This window comes from Centroberyx gerrardi, chromosome 18 (genome assembly GCF_048128805.1).
Source record: "Centroberyx gerrardi isolate f3 chromosome 18, fCenGer3.hap1.cur.20231027, whole genome shotgun sequence".
In the NCBI taxonomy this organism is placed as follows: domain Eukaryota; kingdom Metazoa; phylum Chordata; class Actinopteri; order Beryciformes; family Berycidae; genus Centroberyx; species Centroberyx gerrardi.
Window position 1 is genome coordinate 18,153,336 of NC_136014.1, and position 18,059 is coordinate 18,171,394.

The following is an 18,059-nucleotide window of genomic DNA, read 5'->3' on the forward strand; positions in this document are numbered from 1 at the left end:
TGCAGGGGGGGTAATTACGGTGTTGGATGTCCTTCTCATCACTGGAGCTGACCCAGGAACACAACGGTTAATCATCCACTAACCGGCAGAGAGAGACAGAGAGAGAGAGAACAAGAAAGACAGAGAGAGAGAGAGGGAGAGAGAGAGAGAGCCAGTGTTGAGTATTGCACAGTTAGAATGAAGGAGAGCCGTGTCGGGGCACCTGCACCTGATGAACGGTAAAACAAACAGGAGGAGGAGAGAAGAGGAGTCCGGTCTGGAATGAAGGATATACTTTCCCGACAGTGGAAGGAAAACAGAAATCTCGAGCCGAGGATGTTTGTCTGACCGACACACACCTGCTGCTGAAGAAAGCTCTGGATCCTCCCTCTATTTTTAGCAGCCTTCTCGCTCCTTCAAGCCAACCAATCCATTGTGTGTGTGTGTGTGTGTGTTTATGTGTGTCTGTGTAGGGGCATCTGCGTTGCATGTGGACTGTCCTGTCTTTGGGTTTGACCGTGTGTGTGAGTGGCGGCCACATGGGGCCCGCTGGCCAGCCGCTGCAGTGAAGCCAGCTCCGGAGGGCATGGTGGTGGAGGGAGGGGGCGAGGGAGAGCGCGGCGTGTCCCAGTGGGAAGCCCCGGGGCTGGGCAGAGAGCGGCCGCCTCTCCCCTGCCTGAAGGTCCCCAGGGAGCTGCTGCGGAGCTTCCCCCACTCCAAGCGGGTGGGGTCCTACCTGGTGGGGAAAATGATCAACAAGGGCTCCTTTGCCAAGGTGATGGAGGGGCTGCACATCGGCACGGGGGAAAAGGTCAGACGCACCCTCAAGCTGTGTTTCTTCACCGTCCCGTTACAAACTGATTTGAGGAGTAGAGCTGGGAAAGTCTATTGAAGTTGCATGCATCAGTCTGTTGTGTTTTAGAGGGAGGGGCGGCACACCGGTGTAGGAAAAGATGACACACGCACACGATTATGATTACATGGTTCCGATTTGTGCCTTGTATACTTATACTGATAATTATACGCACTTGAGTTTGAAGAGCGCAGGGGCCCATTATTATTCTTGTTTTGTGTACACAAATACACAGGCAGACCCATCTGTAATTAGTTAGCCTGACTCGAAAACAGATTTTGCATGAGCAGAATTTTCTCTGAACAGATTTAGTCAGTTAGCTTATTATGTTTCTTTTGGTGTTGTGATAAATAAAAAGTGCAAATTGATCCTGGAACAAGCAGAATGCAGCGTAAGAGTAAATACAAAGTCACAGTTATAATTTATCGTGTGATTTATCTTGTGTGTAATATACAGAAACAACAAATACATTTTCAGAGAAAGTATGCAGAATGTTGTTCTCTACACATCCTTGTATGTGTTTAAACATGGGGAGACCTAGAAAAACATGGCTTCAAATATTTGAAATATGTGGTGTGCTTCATTTAAGACAAGTCAAGAAAAGATGGCCTGAATTAATAGCCAACATCTATTGGTCATCCTGTTTTTAACTATCCAAAATGTAGCAAATGTTTGGCCCATGTTTGATGCTGAAAGTCTAAACCTGGACTGTGTTGGTCTGTATTGATTATGTCATGGAGGTAGTGTTTGTGTATTCATGTGTATGTATGTGTGCCTAAGTGTGTGTCTATGTCTATGTGTTTGTGTCACTTTGTTTCATGGGTCACTGAGTCCCTGACCCCTAACTCTTATGTACCTGACCCGGTTGCCATAGTAATGACCAAACTCACCTCCAAGGGTGTTTGCTCCTCTTAACCCTTGTAACCCTGTATGGGGACACAATCTGTCAAGGTGATGTGTGCAAACATGCACAGACACACCAGTATGGTAGGAAATAAAGGCAATGAAATCACTGAATAGGAAATAAAGAAGATGAAATCATTGAATGGGCCTAGTATCATTCCCTACAATATAATCTGTTATAATGCAGGGTTGTTGTTAAATTCTCAATCTTGCCTACAATTTGCTGTCAAGTTGACCTGTTCGTCACTCATTCATACCCACAAGTTTACCTGATCGGTTATCTGAGATAAATTACATGAGTTGGATCATCTGAATAATTTTCAACGCCTGAAACTAAAACCAAAAGGAGTGTTTGATTCATCAAACATGTCATGTACTACCATTACCCCATCATCATTATATGGCTGTGAAATTGGTTGTGAGGACACAAACAGCAGCCAAAATGATCTACAACAGGCTTGAAACTCCCAATACTAACAGGGAGAAGCAGATAATTAGGTCTGCTGTTTGTTGCAGTAAAAGTGCACTTTCTCCATCAAATATTTGACAGTGCAATAATAATGAAAAATCGCTACATGCTATTTTTTCATTTAGTTTGCTGAGCATGTACGCTCTTTTTCAGTAGTGACATACACACTTAGTCATTTACACACATTTATACCCATAAACTCCCACTTGGCCATTGAGTAGCTCCACTTGGGGGTTAAGTGCTTTGCTCAACGGCACCTTGAAAAAGTAGTTGTTGAGGGAAGAAGATCATTTGCATTCACTTCCCCCACCCAGATTTTCCAGATGGGATTTGAACCAGAAACCCTCCAGACACCAACTTATTTCTCTGGGTAAAGGTTAGATTTTGGTGTGGTGATCTGGGTTAATGTTGAATTTTGGGGTTATATTGGGGCGGTTGTAGTCTAGAGCTTAGACAAGCAGGTTGATGGTTTGAATCTGACCGGTGACCCTCAACAACCACTGTCAAGGTGCCCTTGAGCAAGGCCCTCAACTCCAACCTCTCCCAACAGTAAAACACTGTAAATGTGTTGGTAATGTATGAAGCAGGGTGTGCTCAATTGATTTTCCTTGGATAAAGGTTACAAACATAATAAGTAAGTGTGTGTGTGTGTGTGTGGGTGTGCCTTAGGTGGCCATAAAGGTGATTGATAAGAAGAAAGCTCGTCAGGACTCGTATGTGCTGAAGAACATGAAGAGAGAACCTCGAATCCATCAGATGGTGCGACATCCTCACATCGTCGTCCTGCTGGAGGTAAAGAACACAGAAGCATATTGTCTGCTCAAACACACACTCAGAAAGACACGTGTATCATATGCATGCTCATACACACATACACAGACAGAAAAACCATCATAAACACACACACACACACACACACACACACACACAAGCAGTCCACATAAGTCAAGAAAGGTCAGACAGAAACAAACAAGAGACATAAATTAGTAAATGAGCTCAAAAACATTACATTAGTTCACATCTAGGTCCATTAACAACACCAGTTAACAGCAGTGTGTGTGTAGCATGTGTTTAGGTGTTCGTGCATCTACTGCTATTGACCAAGCTACAGACACACACACACACACACACACACACACACACACATACACACACACTTACTCACAGACAATTATATAGACAGAAACAGACAGGGAGACAGAACAGCTAGATAGTTAGCTAGTTAGATTAATAATGTCATTAAGACACAGTAGACACACACACACTCACAAACACACCAACCCTGTCAAACCCTGAGTCCCGTGTCTGGTCTCAGACTCTGGAGACGGAGAACAGCTACTACATGGCCATGGAGCTTTGTGCCGGAGGAGACCTGATGGACAGGATCTGTGAGAGGAAGAGGCTGGAGGAGAGGGAGGTGCGGCGCTACACCCGGCAGATCCTGTCCGCAGTGGAGCACCTGCACAAACACGGCATCGTGCACAGGTGAGACCACACACACACACACACACCTGCACACACAGGAACATGTGCACACACAAGCCAACACATAAATCCTTGTAGGGTTGTCTAACTAAGGAAAAAGCTCAGCAAAGTGAACTATACTCTTCCTTACTGACCAAAGGAAAAAATGTCTTCTTCTCATCTTCTCTTCATCCTCATCTCCTAACACCATCTCTCTTTCTCTCTTTCAATGGACTTACATATGCACAGTGTCCAAAAATATATACATTTTTGCCTGCCAAAATAATGAATATACATTTTTTTTATAGAAATATGTCACCCTACCTGTTTTCGGTGCTGTTTCTTGTACAGAATCAGGTACTGTCTTAAACATTCAATAAAGAGACAAGAGCAGATTTAGTTTGAATTAAAAACGTACTTAAACGATGCATCTTTTGTGGTCTTCATCTTCATTTCTTCTTTTTGGTGGCTCCTGCTATGTGCCGCCACATGGGAATAACATTAAGTTTCAACTAACGTTAGGCTAGTAAACCATCCATGTAGCAGAGAAACAGGAGGTAAAGTTGTATAGAAGTTTAGACGTTTTGTAGAGAAGCATAGAGGCAGCCAATCAGAAGCCTGTTTGATGTAGAGCCATTGTTTTGCTTTGAATTGATTGGCTCAGATGAGAATAGGCAAAGACCGTAGACTGTAGTATTTAAATGTTATTGTCTCAAAAAGTGAGTGACCTTTACAGATTTATACAGCAAAGAAAAATATCACCGGTATTTGGCGCATGGCGGGTGGCAATTTAAGACCCTTTATATACATAAACACATGTGCAGATGGACGCTTGTGAGCATACACACACACAGTCACACACACACAGTCACACACACTTGCACACAGAGTAGTTTGCAGGGCATTAACAGCCTACATGGGAGGAAAAGCTGTGACAAAGGCAATATCTGGCAGTGTGTGTGCCCAGTGCTGTGTGGGAATTGAGAGTGTTATTTTAGTGCCATTTCACTATGTGTAGGTGTGAGAGTCCCAACACACACACACGCACACACACACACATACACACACACATGCACAGTGTTGGGCCTTGGTTTAAGACCTTGGCTCCTCTCAAGGTGGGAATGTGATTACCAGGCAATGACCTCATCATCCTGCGCCGGCGCCATGATTCACACATCATCACAACATCATGGACTTCCTCTCTAATGAAGTCCCCCAACGACATCGCTCTCAACCCTTCAATAGCACCTCTCTCTGTCACACAAGCACAGGCACAATCACACACACACACCCACACACACACACACACACACATACTCAGACCCACTCTGCCACAGTACCACACAGAGATGATTAAACTGGAAATAAATGGAAATTTGCACTTAAATGCACCTCCTGCCACCCACATTCTGTAGGTTTACCACATACATTTTCTCCTTTATGACAATGTCTGCTCTCTCTCTTTCCTTCTCTCTTTTCCTCTTTCTTTCTCTCTGTCTTTGAACTTTTTCGGGTTGTGTGAGCAGTGTTCCCTGGCTTTTTGTGACCTGGGGTGTCTGTTGGTTAGATGAAGGCAGATGAAAGGAACATGGCTGATTCCCAGGCTATAGTTTATAGGGGATCACTCCCTCCTAACCGCAGCTTTTCATTTAGCTGGGTAGTTTTAGAGCAGGCAGTGTGGTTGCTAGTGAGAAGGTTGGGGTATTTTCAGGAGACCGAGGCAACTTTTCCAGGTGAACCCAGAGATATTACTTTGGTAGAGAGTAAGGAGCAGAGCTTGACTCGGGCCTGAAAGTTCCAGCTTGGCTTGACCTGAAGATTTTCTGTCCAAACCAGAACCGAACTTGATGGGTATAGCTTTTTGTGAGCCCAAACCAAACTAATGCCCAAAATTACCAAGAAGCTTTTAGCCTGAGAAATTGCAAATAAGTATTTTTCAGCAATATTTTAGAACCCAAATCCTGCCCAAACCCAAATGGAAATATAGCCACAAGCGCCGATTGCGGGGTCCAAGCACAATTTGAAAAGACAGACAGATAGACAAAACATGACAGAAGGTAGACAGAGACACACACAAACAGACAAGTTGTAAAGATCAGACACACAGTCTATTAGTTATAGTTAATTTTATGTTAGCCTGTGACCTTTGTCAAATGTATCATTTCATGGCTTAAAACAGTGAAATGCAATAGGAATGAGCAATTAAATAGTCAAAGATATATAGGGTATCTTAATACAAATTCCAAATATTCAATTATGTGTTTTTTTAATAATGTTTAGGTTATAAACCATATACAAAGCGAGACATCTCTGTCATCAAAGTTTACTGGGGCCCGAGCTTCATCTGATGAATCATAATGCAGCTGGACAGAATGCAGCAGAGTTCATAGAATTTAGAATGTCAGAGTCATAAAGGAGCGATTGACCTGAACACAGACTCAGACTCACAGTTTTCCTCTCTGATCGGTGTTCACCTGCACATTGAGAAAGAAATCCCACGTTGCATTTATTTGGAGAAACAACAACAATATCCGCTGTTCAGAAAGGCAAACATGGAGAGTGATTTCCATCCTGGTAAGCCACATGTATTTTTAATTTTATTATTTAACATAAAAAGATTAGTACAAGAGACAGACAGTCAGGATAGATTAGTTGTTTGTGTTGAAGGATTTATATTTGTGTCTAGTACTTCCGTAGTTTGATTTACATTGTAAATTCACAGTTAGATATGTTGTTGAAACAAAACTATGATGAAAGGCATAAGATGAAGCTATGATGAAGCATATTGAATGAAGCTACATCAGGTGGCCTCATGGTTATTTGTTTCATTAAGATGTTGCCATTGCATTTCTTTCAGCATCCATGCAATTGGTCGCTCAACTCAGTGCCCTTAATGACGATCGCCATGAAAACATCAACTGCATGTTTGCGAAAGTCCTGAACAAGGAGCAGTACCTTTATGCTGAAGCCTCTAGTTTCTCTGGAGTGGCTGCTGAGCTCGACTGTGCCCTGTCACCTAATATATGGGAACCAATAGCCAGCACAGCTTCATCAGCATGCAAACTTCTCTTGGATATGGACAAAGGAGACCTTCCTCCCACAAAGAAAGAGTCTCCTCTCATGATCAAGGACACAGCGTTAGGTAATGCTGGAGCATCCATCCACCCAGCTCAGCATGTAGAGGCTCAATCCAACCTGCTCCGCCTTGTTGAGGCTCCATCCCACGAGGCTCCAATGACTGATGACTTCAAAATCATTGAGAGATTGTGGCTGCTTCAGCACTCCCCCAATGGTTTTGACGATGACTACCACCTGGAGGCAGTTGGAAAGAGATACCTCTATGCTCCCTCATACGACACATCTGGATTTGTGGCTGACTGCTGCTCACTCTGTGGATCCACTCTGGGCTGCCTGGATGAGTGGGAGCCACTGGTCAAATCCCACTTTGACTTGGAGAAGGAGAGATTTGGTGAGGAGCTCCTCTACGCTTCATCACATCTCTCTAGATTTGTAGTTGACTGCTTCCCACAGCATGGGCCATCTCTGGACCATCTTGACAAATGGGAACCTCTTGTCAGCACTGATTCTCACCTGATGCAGTTCCTCTCAGTCCTCCTGGAGGAGGAGGAACTTGGTGAAAAGCACATGAATGCTTCCTCATCAGCAAGTTCTACATTTATGGCTGCCTGCGCTGCACACCATGCCCCTACTCAAGGTCATCTTGATGAATGGGAACCAATCGTCAAAGCTGATTCTAAACTGATGCTGTTCCTCCGGGACTTGGAGAAGGAGGAAGAACCATGTCCTTTTATCATCAAGATGGAAACGTTCAGCTCTTGTGCACAGATTGAGGCCGCTGCTGAAAGCTCTGTCACCATCCTGCATCAGCCAGCAGCCATCCTGAACCAGGAGGATATCAGTGTATCAAGTGCAGTCCATGACACCAAGGACAACCAGGCTGACCACCCTCCACCCATTCAGGAGGCTGAAGCTTCGTGTTCATCCACTCTTCTCCATGTGTGTGAGGCTGTTGTTCACATCAAGGCGTCTAGCAGTTTGTTCCATGAGAGCAAGGACGCCAAGGATCTGTCCTGTCTGACCCTGGAAAAGACTCTTCCACCCATCCAACCGGTCAAACCTACAGGGCCTCAGAGTTCCAGTGCCAAAGACAGCCTGTCAACAAAACCAAAGAAGAAGAAGCGCGGTTTCTTTTCTTGGCTATCCCGCATATTCCGGAGGAAGAACAAGAAATCTGCTGATCTAAGTTGCAGTTTCAGTTTTCATGCTTGTTTTCACAGTTCAATCAATTTGGTTAACCTAAAATAGTATTGCATCCAGTGCAAAATCATTTTGTAACCAAAACTATATATTAATGTCACTTCTTATTTCTTCTTAGGCTGACAACATGGCTACAATAGCAGAGACGCCACTCCAACAGACCTGCCAAACAGCAGGAGATGAGACCAAAGCCCTTCTTGAACTCCATCTCATCTGCAGTCCACTTCTGAACTCCTGTCATCTTCCTATCCACTTTACACAAATGAACAACTGAATCATATTATTTGAATACATTTATTTGCACACTACTGTTACAGTGTCTTTGCACGTCTTTGTTGTTTGCACACCTTTATTCATGCAGTTATAGGTAACCTGTAGCCTAAAGTAGTGAAAGTGTAATGGAATTAGTAAATATACTGTATGTTGGCCATTAACATTTTCTTTACCTCTATTACTAACAATATAATCAATATTTATTCTAAATGTGGCTGTTTTTTCACTGAGAGACCATTTTGCTTAAAAAAAAAAAAAAATACATAAAATTATTATTATTATTCACTATGATGAAGGCTGATATTTGGCTATGAATGTCAAGTATGAAACAATAGTTTTCTCCAATAGTTTTCTTTTGTTTTGACTTTCCATGATTTTTATTTCTTTTTTTCAGTCATGTCAAAATAGCACAATGGAATAGGCCAATGGAAATAAAGCATTGATAGACAAATACATAGATAATGAACGACAAATCCCAGAATGGACTACAGGCAAGAATCTTCTGTTATAGAGCTGGCTAGTCAAAAGGTAATCCCCATAGAGATATGGTAATCCCGACATCATCAAGGTTCCAGAAATGTTTTGGCTGTTCATTTGTAGCACTCAGATTTCAAAATAGCTGGATCCACATGGTTCCACATGGTTCCAATCGATCAGAGAATTTACGGTGCAAGAGTAATGGATAACTAAATTGGATTTGCGTTTTGAAATTTGAGAAAAGCAGGAAAAAATGAAGGAGGAAGTTGGCAATCAACTTTATCTCTAACATTTGCAAAGATGTTTTGGCCTAATTTTGACCCTTTTACTTCTATTTAGTCTCTATATCCTTAACCGGGTCAAATTGATCCAAACATTATCTCTGAGACATAAAGATGCTGCGGTAGCTTGCCTATACTCAAAATGAGATTTTTTTTTTCCTTTTTACATGTTCATTACAGTAATTGAGGCAAGCAGAGAGGGTATTCAACTGAAAGAAATATGTACTTTCCAGTTTGTTAAAAAATTTAAACAGGTAAATTTGACCCGCAACAATACAGGGCATCTCATTACAAATGTAAAAAAATTCAATCATGTTTATGTTAATAATTATGTTTCATTACACTCATAAAGTATCAAAAAAATTGATTTGATTATATGCACTTAACAGTTTCAGTTGTTTTATCATTGTTCCTATTTTAGCCCTTGTGTAGACCTTCAGTATTTTCCATGACAAAAAGTGGTCAGAATAAAGAATGTCAAAAGGAAGACACATGTTTAATTTCTGAGTTTTCATCTCCATTTTGTTTTGTTCTCATAAAAGTCAAAGAGCCTGCATGGCGATTTAAAATGTGCCACAGAGATTGAACACAAGTCCTTTTTTTTCCACATTTCTGAAACAGGAATCCGTTAAGCACCTAATTAACTTTGTTTGGCCTTAGAATGGGAACCTTTATACAACTTTGAAAGAGGACGGTCCCAAAATTGTCCACCATTAGGAGGATTTGCGAAACATGGATTGAAAGTGAGACATGGATTGGACTCAGAAAAGTCCAAAGAATCTATGTATACAAGAATTTTCTCTCTACAACACACGGTTCAGAAGTTATTGGCCAAAACATAAAGTTGCTTGTTATAGCGCCACCATCTGGCCAATGTGCATGGACTGCCTTGCCTGAGTAGTGGGGGGCCATAGGAGCCCACCTGCTAAATATGGTTGCTGTTGGACTTATGGTTTCTGAGCTGCAGGCACTTTTAGTGGAGAAAGAAAGAACGAAAGAAAGAAAGCCAGAAAGAAAGCAAGCAAGCACAAAGGGTTCCAGCACTGTGCTTGGACCACTAAAAATTCAGCCAGATCTGTGCAGAGCCTCTTGAGTCCAGTCTGGTCCCATCTGGTTGTTTCTGTCAAAGCAAAATGCTCCAAAACGTCATCTGAGAGCAAAAGATGTAAGGTTGTCTAACTGAGAATAAAGCTTACTGTAACTTTTTCCTTATTGAGCAAAGAAAAATTGTCCTCTTCTTCTCTCCATCCTCATCTCTTAACACCTCCCTCCCTTCTCTCTTTCTGTAGAGATTTGAAGATTGAAAACTTCCTCCTGGATGAACACAACAACATAAAGATTGTGGGTATGTTGACTCCTGCCTCCTCCTGTCTTCATACCTGACAGCACACTTTTCACCTGCAATAGGGTTTACATAGTAATATCAGTGAAAATAAGCAGTAAGACTGACAGTTGAGTGATTGTGTCACATTATCTACTAGGCTTAATAATATGACTATGACTTACTTCATTTGTACTGTATAGTGATCGAAGTGAGCAGCTTTCCGACTAGATGTGCAGTCAAAGTCAAACTAGTGCCGATTGTAGGGCAGATCAGCGTATTGCAGAACTTGGCACTCATAGCTCTCTCTTGAAGAATTTTGTAGCATGACTCAACAAATAAAATCCTTGCGCAATTTAAACAAATGCAACTGTAAATGTAAAATATCAAGAATTCACTGAGAAAAAAAAATCAATATTTCACACAGACTTTGGCCTGAGTAACACTCTGAAGGCTGAATCTCTGTCTCTGGAGCTGCTGAACACCCAGTGTGGAAGTCCTGCCTACGCCGCTCCTGAGCTGCTGGCTCACAGGAAGTATGGACCCAAAGTGGACGTCTGGTCCGTGTAAGTGTTGTGATGAAATGCAAAGTGTGACTGTTGAGGGGCCTTGCTGTCTGGCCTGTTGCATGATTGCCTTTTCGCTACAAAATGTTGAGTTTTCTCATGTGGAGTAGGACTTAGCTGTGGGCTAAGTGTCGGTATGTAATGGTTGTTTTGGTGTGGTATTGCATGGTGCTAAATCTTGATTTGAAATTAATTACAGTCGTTTGCATTTATGTGTATGCGTGCAAATGTGTATATGTTTGTGCACATTGTGCCTGTGCGTGTGTGTGTGTGTGTGTGTGTGCAGGGGTGTGAGTATGTTTGCCATGCTGACCGGGACTCTGCCCTTCACTGTTGAGCCGTTCAACATCAAACAGCTGCACCAGAAGATGGTCAACGGAGAGATCAGCAGCATCCCCAGTGATATCAGCAAAGGTACAGTAACTCCCTGCCTAACCTCTCTCACTTCTATGTGCTTTTGACTGCGCAAGAGGAGCCAGTTTACAATAAAAATCAAATTGCTTTGACCAAGTCTGGTTAAGTGAGGTGAGGGTGGAGGTTCAATGACCAAAAAGAAAAGATTCCACTTTTGACTGGTTCTACACCAAGTAACGCTAAATGTGACTTGGACAAAGAGATTACACAATCGCAGCCTCAGTGTCTCTCTTTCTCTCTGCTTTATTTCCTTCTCTCTCTCTCTCTCTCTCTCTCTCTCTCTCACACATAGTCACTCCATTACACTCTGTCATGGCGCCATGTCACCACAAACAAACATAGCTCCTGTTACTGTGGGGAAAACGAATACGGCTCTGATTCTCAAACGGCAATAAGATCAGATTAGTCACTGTACCGATGCCCACAGGCAGGCGTCTGAGACATTAATATTAACATTCAGTCTTTCCTCTGCTACTGTCTGAGTTTTAGTTTAGTTTAGTTTGACAAATATAAAATGCAAAACACCAATATACAATGCATCTAAAAGACTGTCAAAGATGACACATGGAGTTGATTTTTCTAAGCCACTTAAAGTTTTTTATCATCACATTTTTTTGCGCTGTGTTTTTATGACTTTTGTCACTGTGCAAATAAATAAGCAAATTGAGTGTCAATAGAAATTAATTATTTTCACGGTTTATACATTCAAATCACCAAATACTGCTTTTGATTCTATCTCTGGCCCTGACAAGCCCCACTTGGCCCTGTCATGAAAGAGTGGCAACTGACAACTGGAACGGAGGCAGTCTTGGCTATTAGGTCTGAGACTGTGGCAGTCGTCGTGTTTGAAGCCGTCTGCTGCTCCAGACTTTACAGCTTATCAGGAATCCCTATCTGTAGCCAAACTACCAACCCTGCTTGACTGCCTCCTGCCTCCGGGACAGCACTAAGTCACAGGCAGATGGGTTGAATTAGTTTTCCTGAAGGGAAATCCTTCCTCTCACCACGCCGTCTCCTCTGATACAGGGGAATTCAAGCCACAAGAATGAAATTGAGGGCGTGTTCACACCAAGCATGTTTGGAACAGTTTATTCAAACTCTTTTGGTTTGTTTGGGCAGGTGAGAGCAACAGCATTCGAACTCGGGTGCCACCAAATAACCTCACCAAGAAAATCTCAGTCCTCTTCTAAGTGCAGTGGGGTTTGTTAAGAGTGAGAACGTAATCCAAACCAACTACAGGAAACGGCCCCAAAACGCAAGGTTTAATGGGTGACATCTTATAGCCAGTAGTTACTCTTGCTCTGAAAACATATCAAACCGAGGGCAAACCACAGTCTGGACTGATGCTCATATTCAGCTATTTCTTCATGGATTCCAAACTGGTATGAAGAGCACACAAGGTAAATTACGGCAAAGAGCGCAGGCAAGTCCATCATGTTTAAATTAAGTTACAAGGACTGAAATCAGATTTGTTTTGATCTGCGGGATGATGGGTTTCCAAAACTGTCCAGTAAACGACTTGTGAGTCCGTGTGACTTTTGTTTACAAGCCTTGGTTTGCTGGTTGTACTAAAGAAAAGAAACCGGTGTGATCGCACCCTGTGACCCTCTACGCCTCTCCATCCCCATCCATGCATTAATGGCTCCATCCGTCCGTCTTCCTCCTGCAGGTGCGGTGGGCTTTGTGCTGTCTCTCCTGGAGCCAGACCCAGCTAAGAGACCCAGCATCAGAGCTGCTATGGAGGAGAGGTGGATCAACGAGGGATATGCCAAGAAACCACTGCACACACTCTCTCATAAAAACAGGTAGAGATCCACCATGTGACTACACTTACTTCTGACTTACACATACTAACACACCACATACTGTACCAACACAGAGAGAGACACAAAGACAAAGAGATGAAAGTCCTGCAGGAAATGTTATGATGACTCTTAAATGTGGGAAAAAGAACCGAGAGGGAAATCATGAGGAATTTTCTAACAAAATGAAAATTTTTGTGGTTAGCAGTGTAATGGCTTTGTATATTGTTCTAGCCCTAAATGGCTTTTACCACTTTCGGGAGAGAGTGTGGAAATGCAATTTGATATGTCTCCTCTTGGCAGTAATGTGTTGTCTGAAATCCACATGAATTAACCCAGAACTGTTTCAACTCCGGACTTCTCACAGTTGAAAATCATCAAACCATCATCAATCACTGGTCATTCTTTGGCCATCCAAACAACACATCCTTAATCACCCTTGAAAGCAGAATTCTCTCACTGTCAGTCTCTTTTTTATTTGTCTTTCCGTCTGTCTATCTATCCAACTCTTTTTCCATCCCTCTCTCTCTCTTGTTATCTCCCAGGTTGCGTCCTGAGGAGCTCAACTCGTCTGTGTTGGCGTACATGACGGAGACCCTGGGCTACTCTCTCCCTGACGTCATACACACACTCACAACCAACCGACCCTCTGCCATCATGGCCTCATATCACTTGCTGCTCAACAAGCTCAGCAGGAGCCAGAAAGGAGCCAAGGCCAGCAAGGTTCACAGACATGAGCTCATATGCATGCACGCACACACACACCTGCACATACTGACATGCACGTAAACACGAGTTTTCAGATGTTAGTAATAATACTTTCACGCAAGTAAGTTATGACTGTACACAAACACAAATCACAAACACAACAGTATTCAGATGTTCTGCTACAAGGTTCACACAGCTGAAGATGACTGTGTTGGTTTGGCAGAAACTAGACAGCAGTGAGTGGAGTCTTCCCAGTAAGAACACATGGAGAGAGAGGAATAACACTGGATCCAAGACTCAGCAACAGGTACTGTGTCTATATAGCACCATAAACACCAATACATTGTTCACCTCATTGAGTGATGTTAAAGTAATCATTTTCATATAAATACAATCAATTTTTATACAATCGCTGAGTGATATAACACAACAGTGATTCAGGCTATACCCACTACATGAAAGCTTTTAAATGTGCTGTTCTAAACACCCGGTGTTTAATTGCTCTCACCTGGGTGTTTGCCCAAATGCCTTTTCTGGCAGCAGCAACAGCAGTTTGTTTGGAATAAACAGAAGAACTGGGTTAGTTAGCATGAGCAGCGATAGCCACCGTGACAGAAACTTATCATTAGAAAATCCAAGGAAAAAGACGTCACAGTATTGGCCATGCAGTTTGATTGTGCAGTGACTTCTGAGTGATTTATGACAGCAGAAACACCACAGTAATGACCACTTAGCACCAAACATGTCGCCAAAATCAAAAAAATGAGGAACTTGCAGATCACCACTTTAATAACTGTTAATAAAACACAGAATATTGAAGCTGCTCCCAACAGTTATGTACCTGGTTCACACTCAATCTATAGTGATTCTATCCATCCAATTCCATCCATATCAAATGAGAGAGTGAATTATCGCTGCATTATTGCATTGTCTTTTACACTGCAGGTACACTGCATTGCAATGAAGATGTTGCATGCATTGAATTTATCCTTCTTTAATGTTAATAATGCATGCAACTAAACCACCCTGTTTAAGGCTAGGTAGGTAGTATCTACCTATTTGAAGCTAACTTGCATATTAAAACTACTGTAGCTGTCTTTCTCTGCACACTTGCTGGACAAACCTGGATCCTCTGCTGTTTTATGCCTGGGCTTGTTTTGGGTATTTCTGGGTAAATCTCTGTAGCTAACTAATCTACCATTTAATCTACCATATAAATCAGGACAGTCTGTTTATAAGTCCCTAGTTCATCCTTGCTTGCACTTGCCAGATACAAAAGCAACCGATCAAGTGTGTACAGGGAGAGAAAGTGCTGTGGCTTTGTTAAGGAGGGTCAGATAATTTACTATTTCAGGTGTTATGAGATGATAACAGTGTTACACATTTGTGACAGTAAAATGCATTTTTAGGGCCTCCTGACAACCAATCACTGTTTGTTTTAGAATGAACCAACCAATGAAAAAAACCCTAAGCAGTCCAACAAGCCTCTGAGGAGCCAACCGCAGACGACAGAATGTCAGAGCAACAGGAAGAGACCTGAGGACCCGCCCAGGAAGGACCACAGAGAGGATGATGATGAGGAGAACCGGCCGCCCTCTCCCTCCCTCCCCCAGCTTCCTGGCTCCGCCTCCCCCTCTCTCCCCCCTCGCCTCCCCTCGCCCTCCCCTGCTCCTCTGTCTGCAGAGGACGGCATCACTGATGAGGAGATCGCCATCACCCTGGACACCAGGGAGGCGCTGTTTCCTGAGGGTAAGGATCTACAAAACACAAAGGCACATACATACAAATATGCATACATACATTAGAACCTAAGCACACAAAGACAAACACACACAAACATGTTTATACCTGTGTTTCCTCTGTATGGAACAACGGTGTCCAGTATAGTGCCACACACTATATCTGTGTGTGTGTGTGTTTGTGTGTGTGTGTTCCAGTGTCTGTGTTCGGAGACCGGGAACTCGTCCACATCTCTCCTCCCAAAAGCTCTGCCTCCCAACTGTGTGACTCTGCCCCTTGCCAAGTCCCCATAACGGCTGAGCCAATCAGAGACAGCAGCTCGGTCAGACCCATCCGACACACACACCTGCTCAGGACGACGCAATCGGACGGGGCGGCGGCGGACCCCGGGACGGACTGCTACCACGACAGCCGTCACCAGGACGACCATCCTCATCACCTGAGCATCAATGAGCGTCTGGAGAAGCTGCAGACGTTCTACTCCTCAGAGAAAAACGGCATCTCTCCCAGGATGCTCCTGGAGGCCGACGCGCACGCCGCACACTCCCCGGACCGAGACCACCTGGGCGCCATGGAGACGGCCCAGACCTCACCCTCTGCCCCACTGCCCTGCCTGCGCAACGTGGGGCTGAAGGACGGAGGAGGCAGGAAAATGACATGGGTGGGGCTGACCCGACCTGGGCCCTCAGGGCTCCTGGTGAACGGGTCCAAACCTCCCGCCTTCCCCTCCCAGAGACAACACACTCTGGTCATGAAGAGCCTCAGGCAGGAGAGGGGGAAGAGAAGAGAGCAGTCGGGAGGAGGAGGCGGAGGAGGAGGAGGAGGAGGAGGAGGAGGAGAGAGAGTGACAGCAGGAGGAGGGATGAGTGGGGTGAAGAGGAACTCTGTTCAGTTACGTTCGTCTCTCCAGCGCCGCGTGGCGGACCTGAACCTCCCGCTGCTTCCCGCAGCCCTGCAGGGGAAATCAGACAGGAAGAACCAGCTACACAGCATGGACTACTGACACACAGACTACAGACAGCATACAGCAGCCTGGTTTGACTGACAGAGAGTCAGAGTAGGGGGTGACAGTGGGGAGATAAGGGTACATGGCATGGACTACTGACAGGGGGAGACAAGAGGGGAGGAGGGTGAACAGAGAGGGGAGATAGGACTGGGGTTAGTGACATAGGGGCTGAAATAAGGTGGTATTGTGGTAAATATTGGCCTGGACAACAAAACACATCATTTATATGGTATAGTGCCAAATAAAATAAACCTTTGACTGAGAGCATGAGACATGATGGGGAGTCAGGGAACTTGGCCTGCAGTAGTTGGCCGTACTGTTGTTTTCTTCTTGAATCTCAATGTCTGTTAATCTCCCCTGTCACATTGTGAAGTGCTGGATGCACCTTGAATTATGGCTCCGTTTGCATTTACTGTTCTTAAATACATTTTTGTACTCACACTGAAACAGGCCCCAGTTCATGTGTCCTTTGATTGTCCAGGTTCCAGTTCACACATGAACGCAAGTCATGAAAACAGGTTCATACCCTCGCTTTCAGATGATGTAACACACCCTCTGGCAGCCATGTTGGAGGTCCACAGCTCTTGGCAACAGTAACTGTGAACAGCTGCATTTCTAATGATACCAAATGGTCGTCTCAACAGAATTTAATAGACATGTTTAATTTCTATGCTGTATTTGGATGGGAAGTGATAATTGTACCACTGATACAGGGCATCTGATTGAGTTTGTGATTAGATAATATCAGATTGTTAGCTATAGTATCTTTTCAGCTAACCATCACTGTCTTGTAAATGCATCTGACCCATGTATGTAGTAGAAGCTAGAGTTAGTACTGGCTTGTAGTTGCATGTTAACACTAACATCAGTTGTTTTGCTAAATTAGCCTGCTGGTTAGTTAGCTAGCTAGCTGACAAAGCCAAAAACCAACTGTCTGTTTAGATGAACTGATGAGCTGACTTCTCTCAAGGGGAGCGTGCCTATGTTCCCTCAACCCTATCCCAACTTACCTTCTGACAGCCTTGACCGCAAGCTTGCTCTAACCTTAACCTCAGTGACCTCATGCCTCAACCCAACCACCTCATATGCCCTGGAACCACTCGACCGCAAGCAGCCCTAACCCTAACCTCAACCATACGAGCTCCTTGCCTAAACACATAGGGCTGAGGGAACATAGGGCTGAGGGAACATAGGGATGACCCCCTCTCAAGCTACAATTTGTAGTGCTTTGTGGTAGGGAATAGGCTGGGGCTAGCTACTTAAGCAAGGCTTAAGTGTGTCACAAATTATACTTTTCACTTTCATTTATAACATGAATGAACTGACCCAAACCCACATCACAACAATCTTTCTCAGGTATCTAACTCTGTCTGTTTATACAGTACTGTGCAAATGTCTTAGGCACCCTAGATTTTTTAGATACATTTTGTATGTTTGTTTTCTGCATTAGTGTGCCAGTAGACTGCTCTTTATAGTATTTTTTTTCATATTTAGAAACTTAATAGAAATTTAATTATTTTTGAAA

General features: G+C 43.6%; 1 protein-coding gene across 1 annotated transcript; it reads left to right on the forward strand.

The window, feature by feature from the left end:
- Positions 1 to 565: 565 nt before the first annotated feature.
- Positions 566 to 16,961, forward strand: LOC139931419 (uncharacterized). The gene is made up of 11 exons (XM_071924926.2): positions 566 to 790; positions 2,874 to 2,996; positions 3,520 to 3,689; positions 10,267 to 10,322; positions 10,726 to 10,864; positions 11,151 to 11,278; positions 12,948 to 13,083; positions 13,626 to 13,803; positions 14,012 to 14,095; positions 15,231 to 15,537; positions 15,726 to 16,961. Exons 1-11 carry the CDS (start codon positions 566 to 568, stop codon positions 16,529 to 16,531), a joined length of 2,352 nt encoding a protein of 783 aa, XP_071781027.2. The 3' UTR covers positions 16,532 to 16,961.
- The last annotated feature ends 1,098 nt before the right edge of the window (positions 16,962 to 18,059 follow it).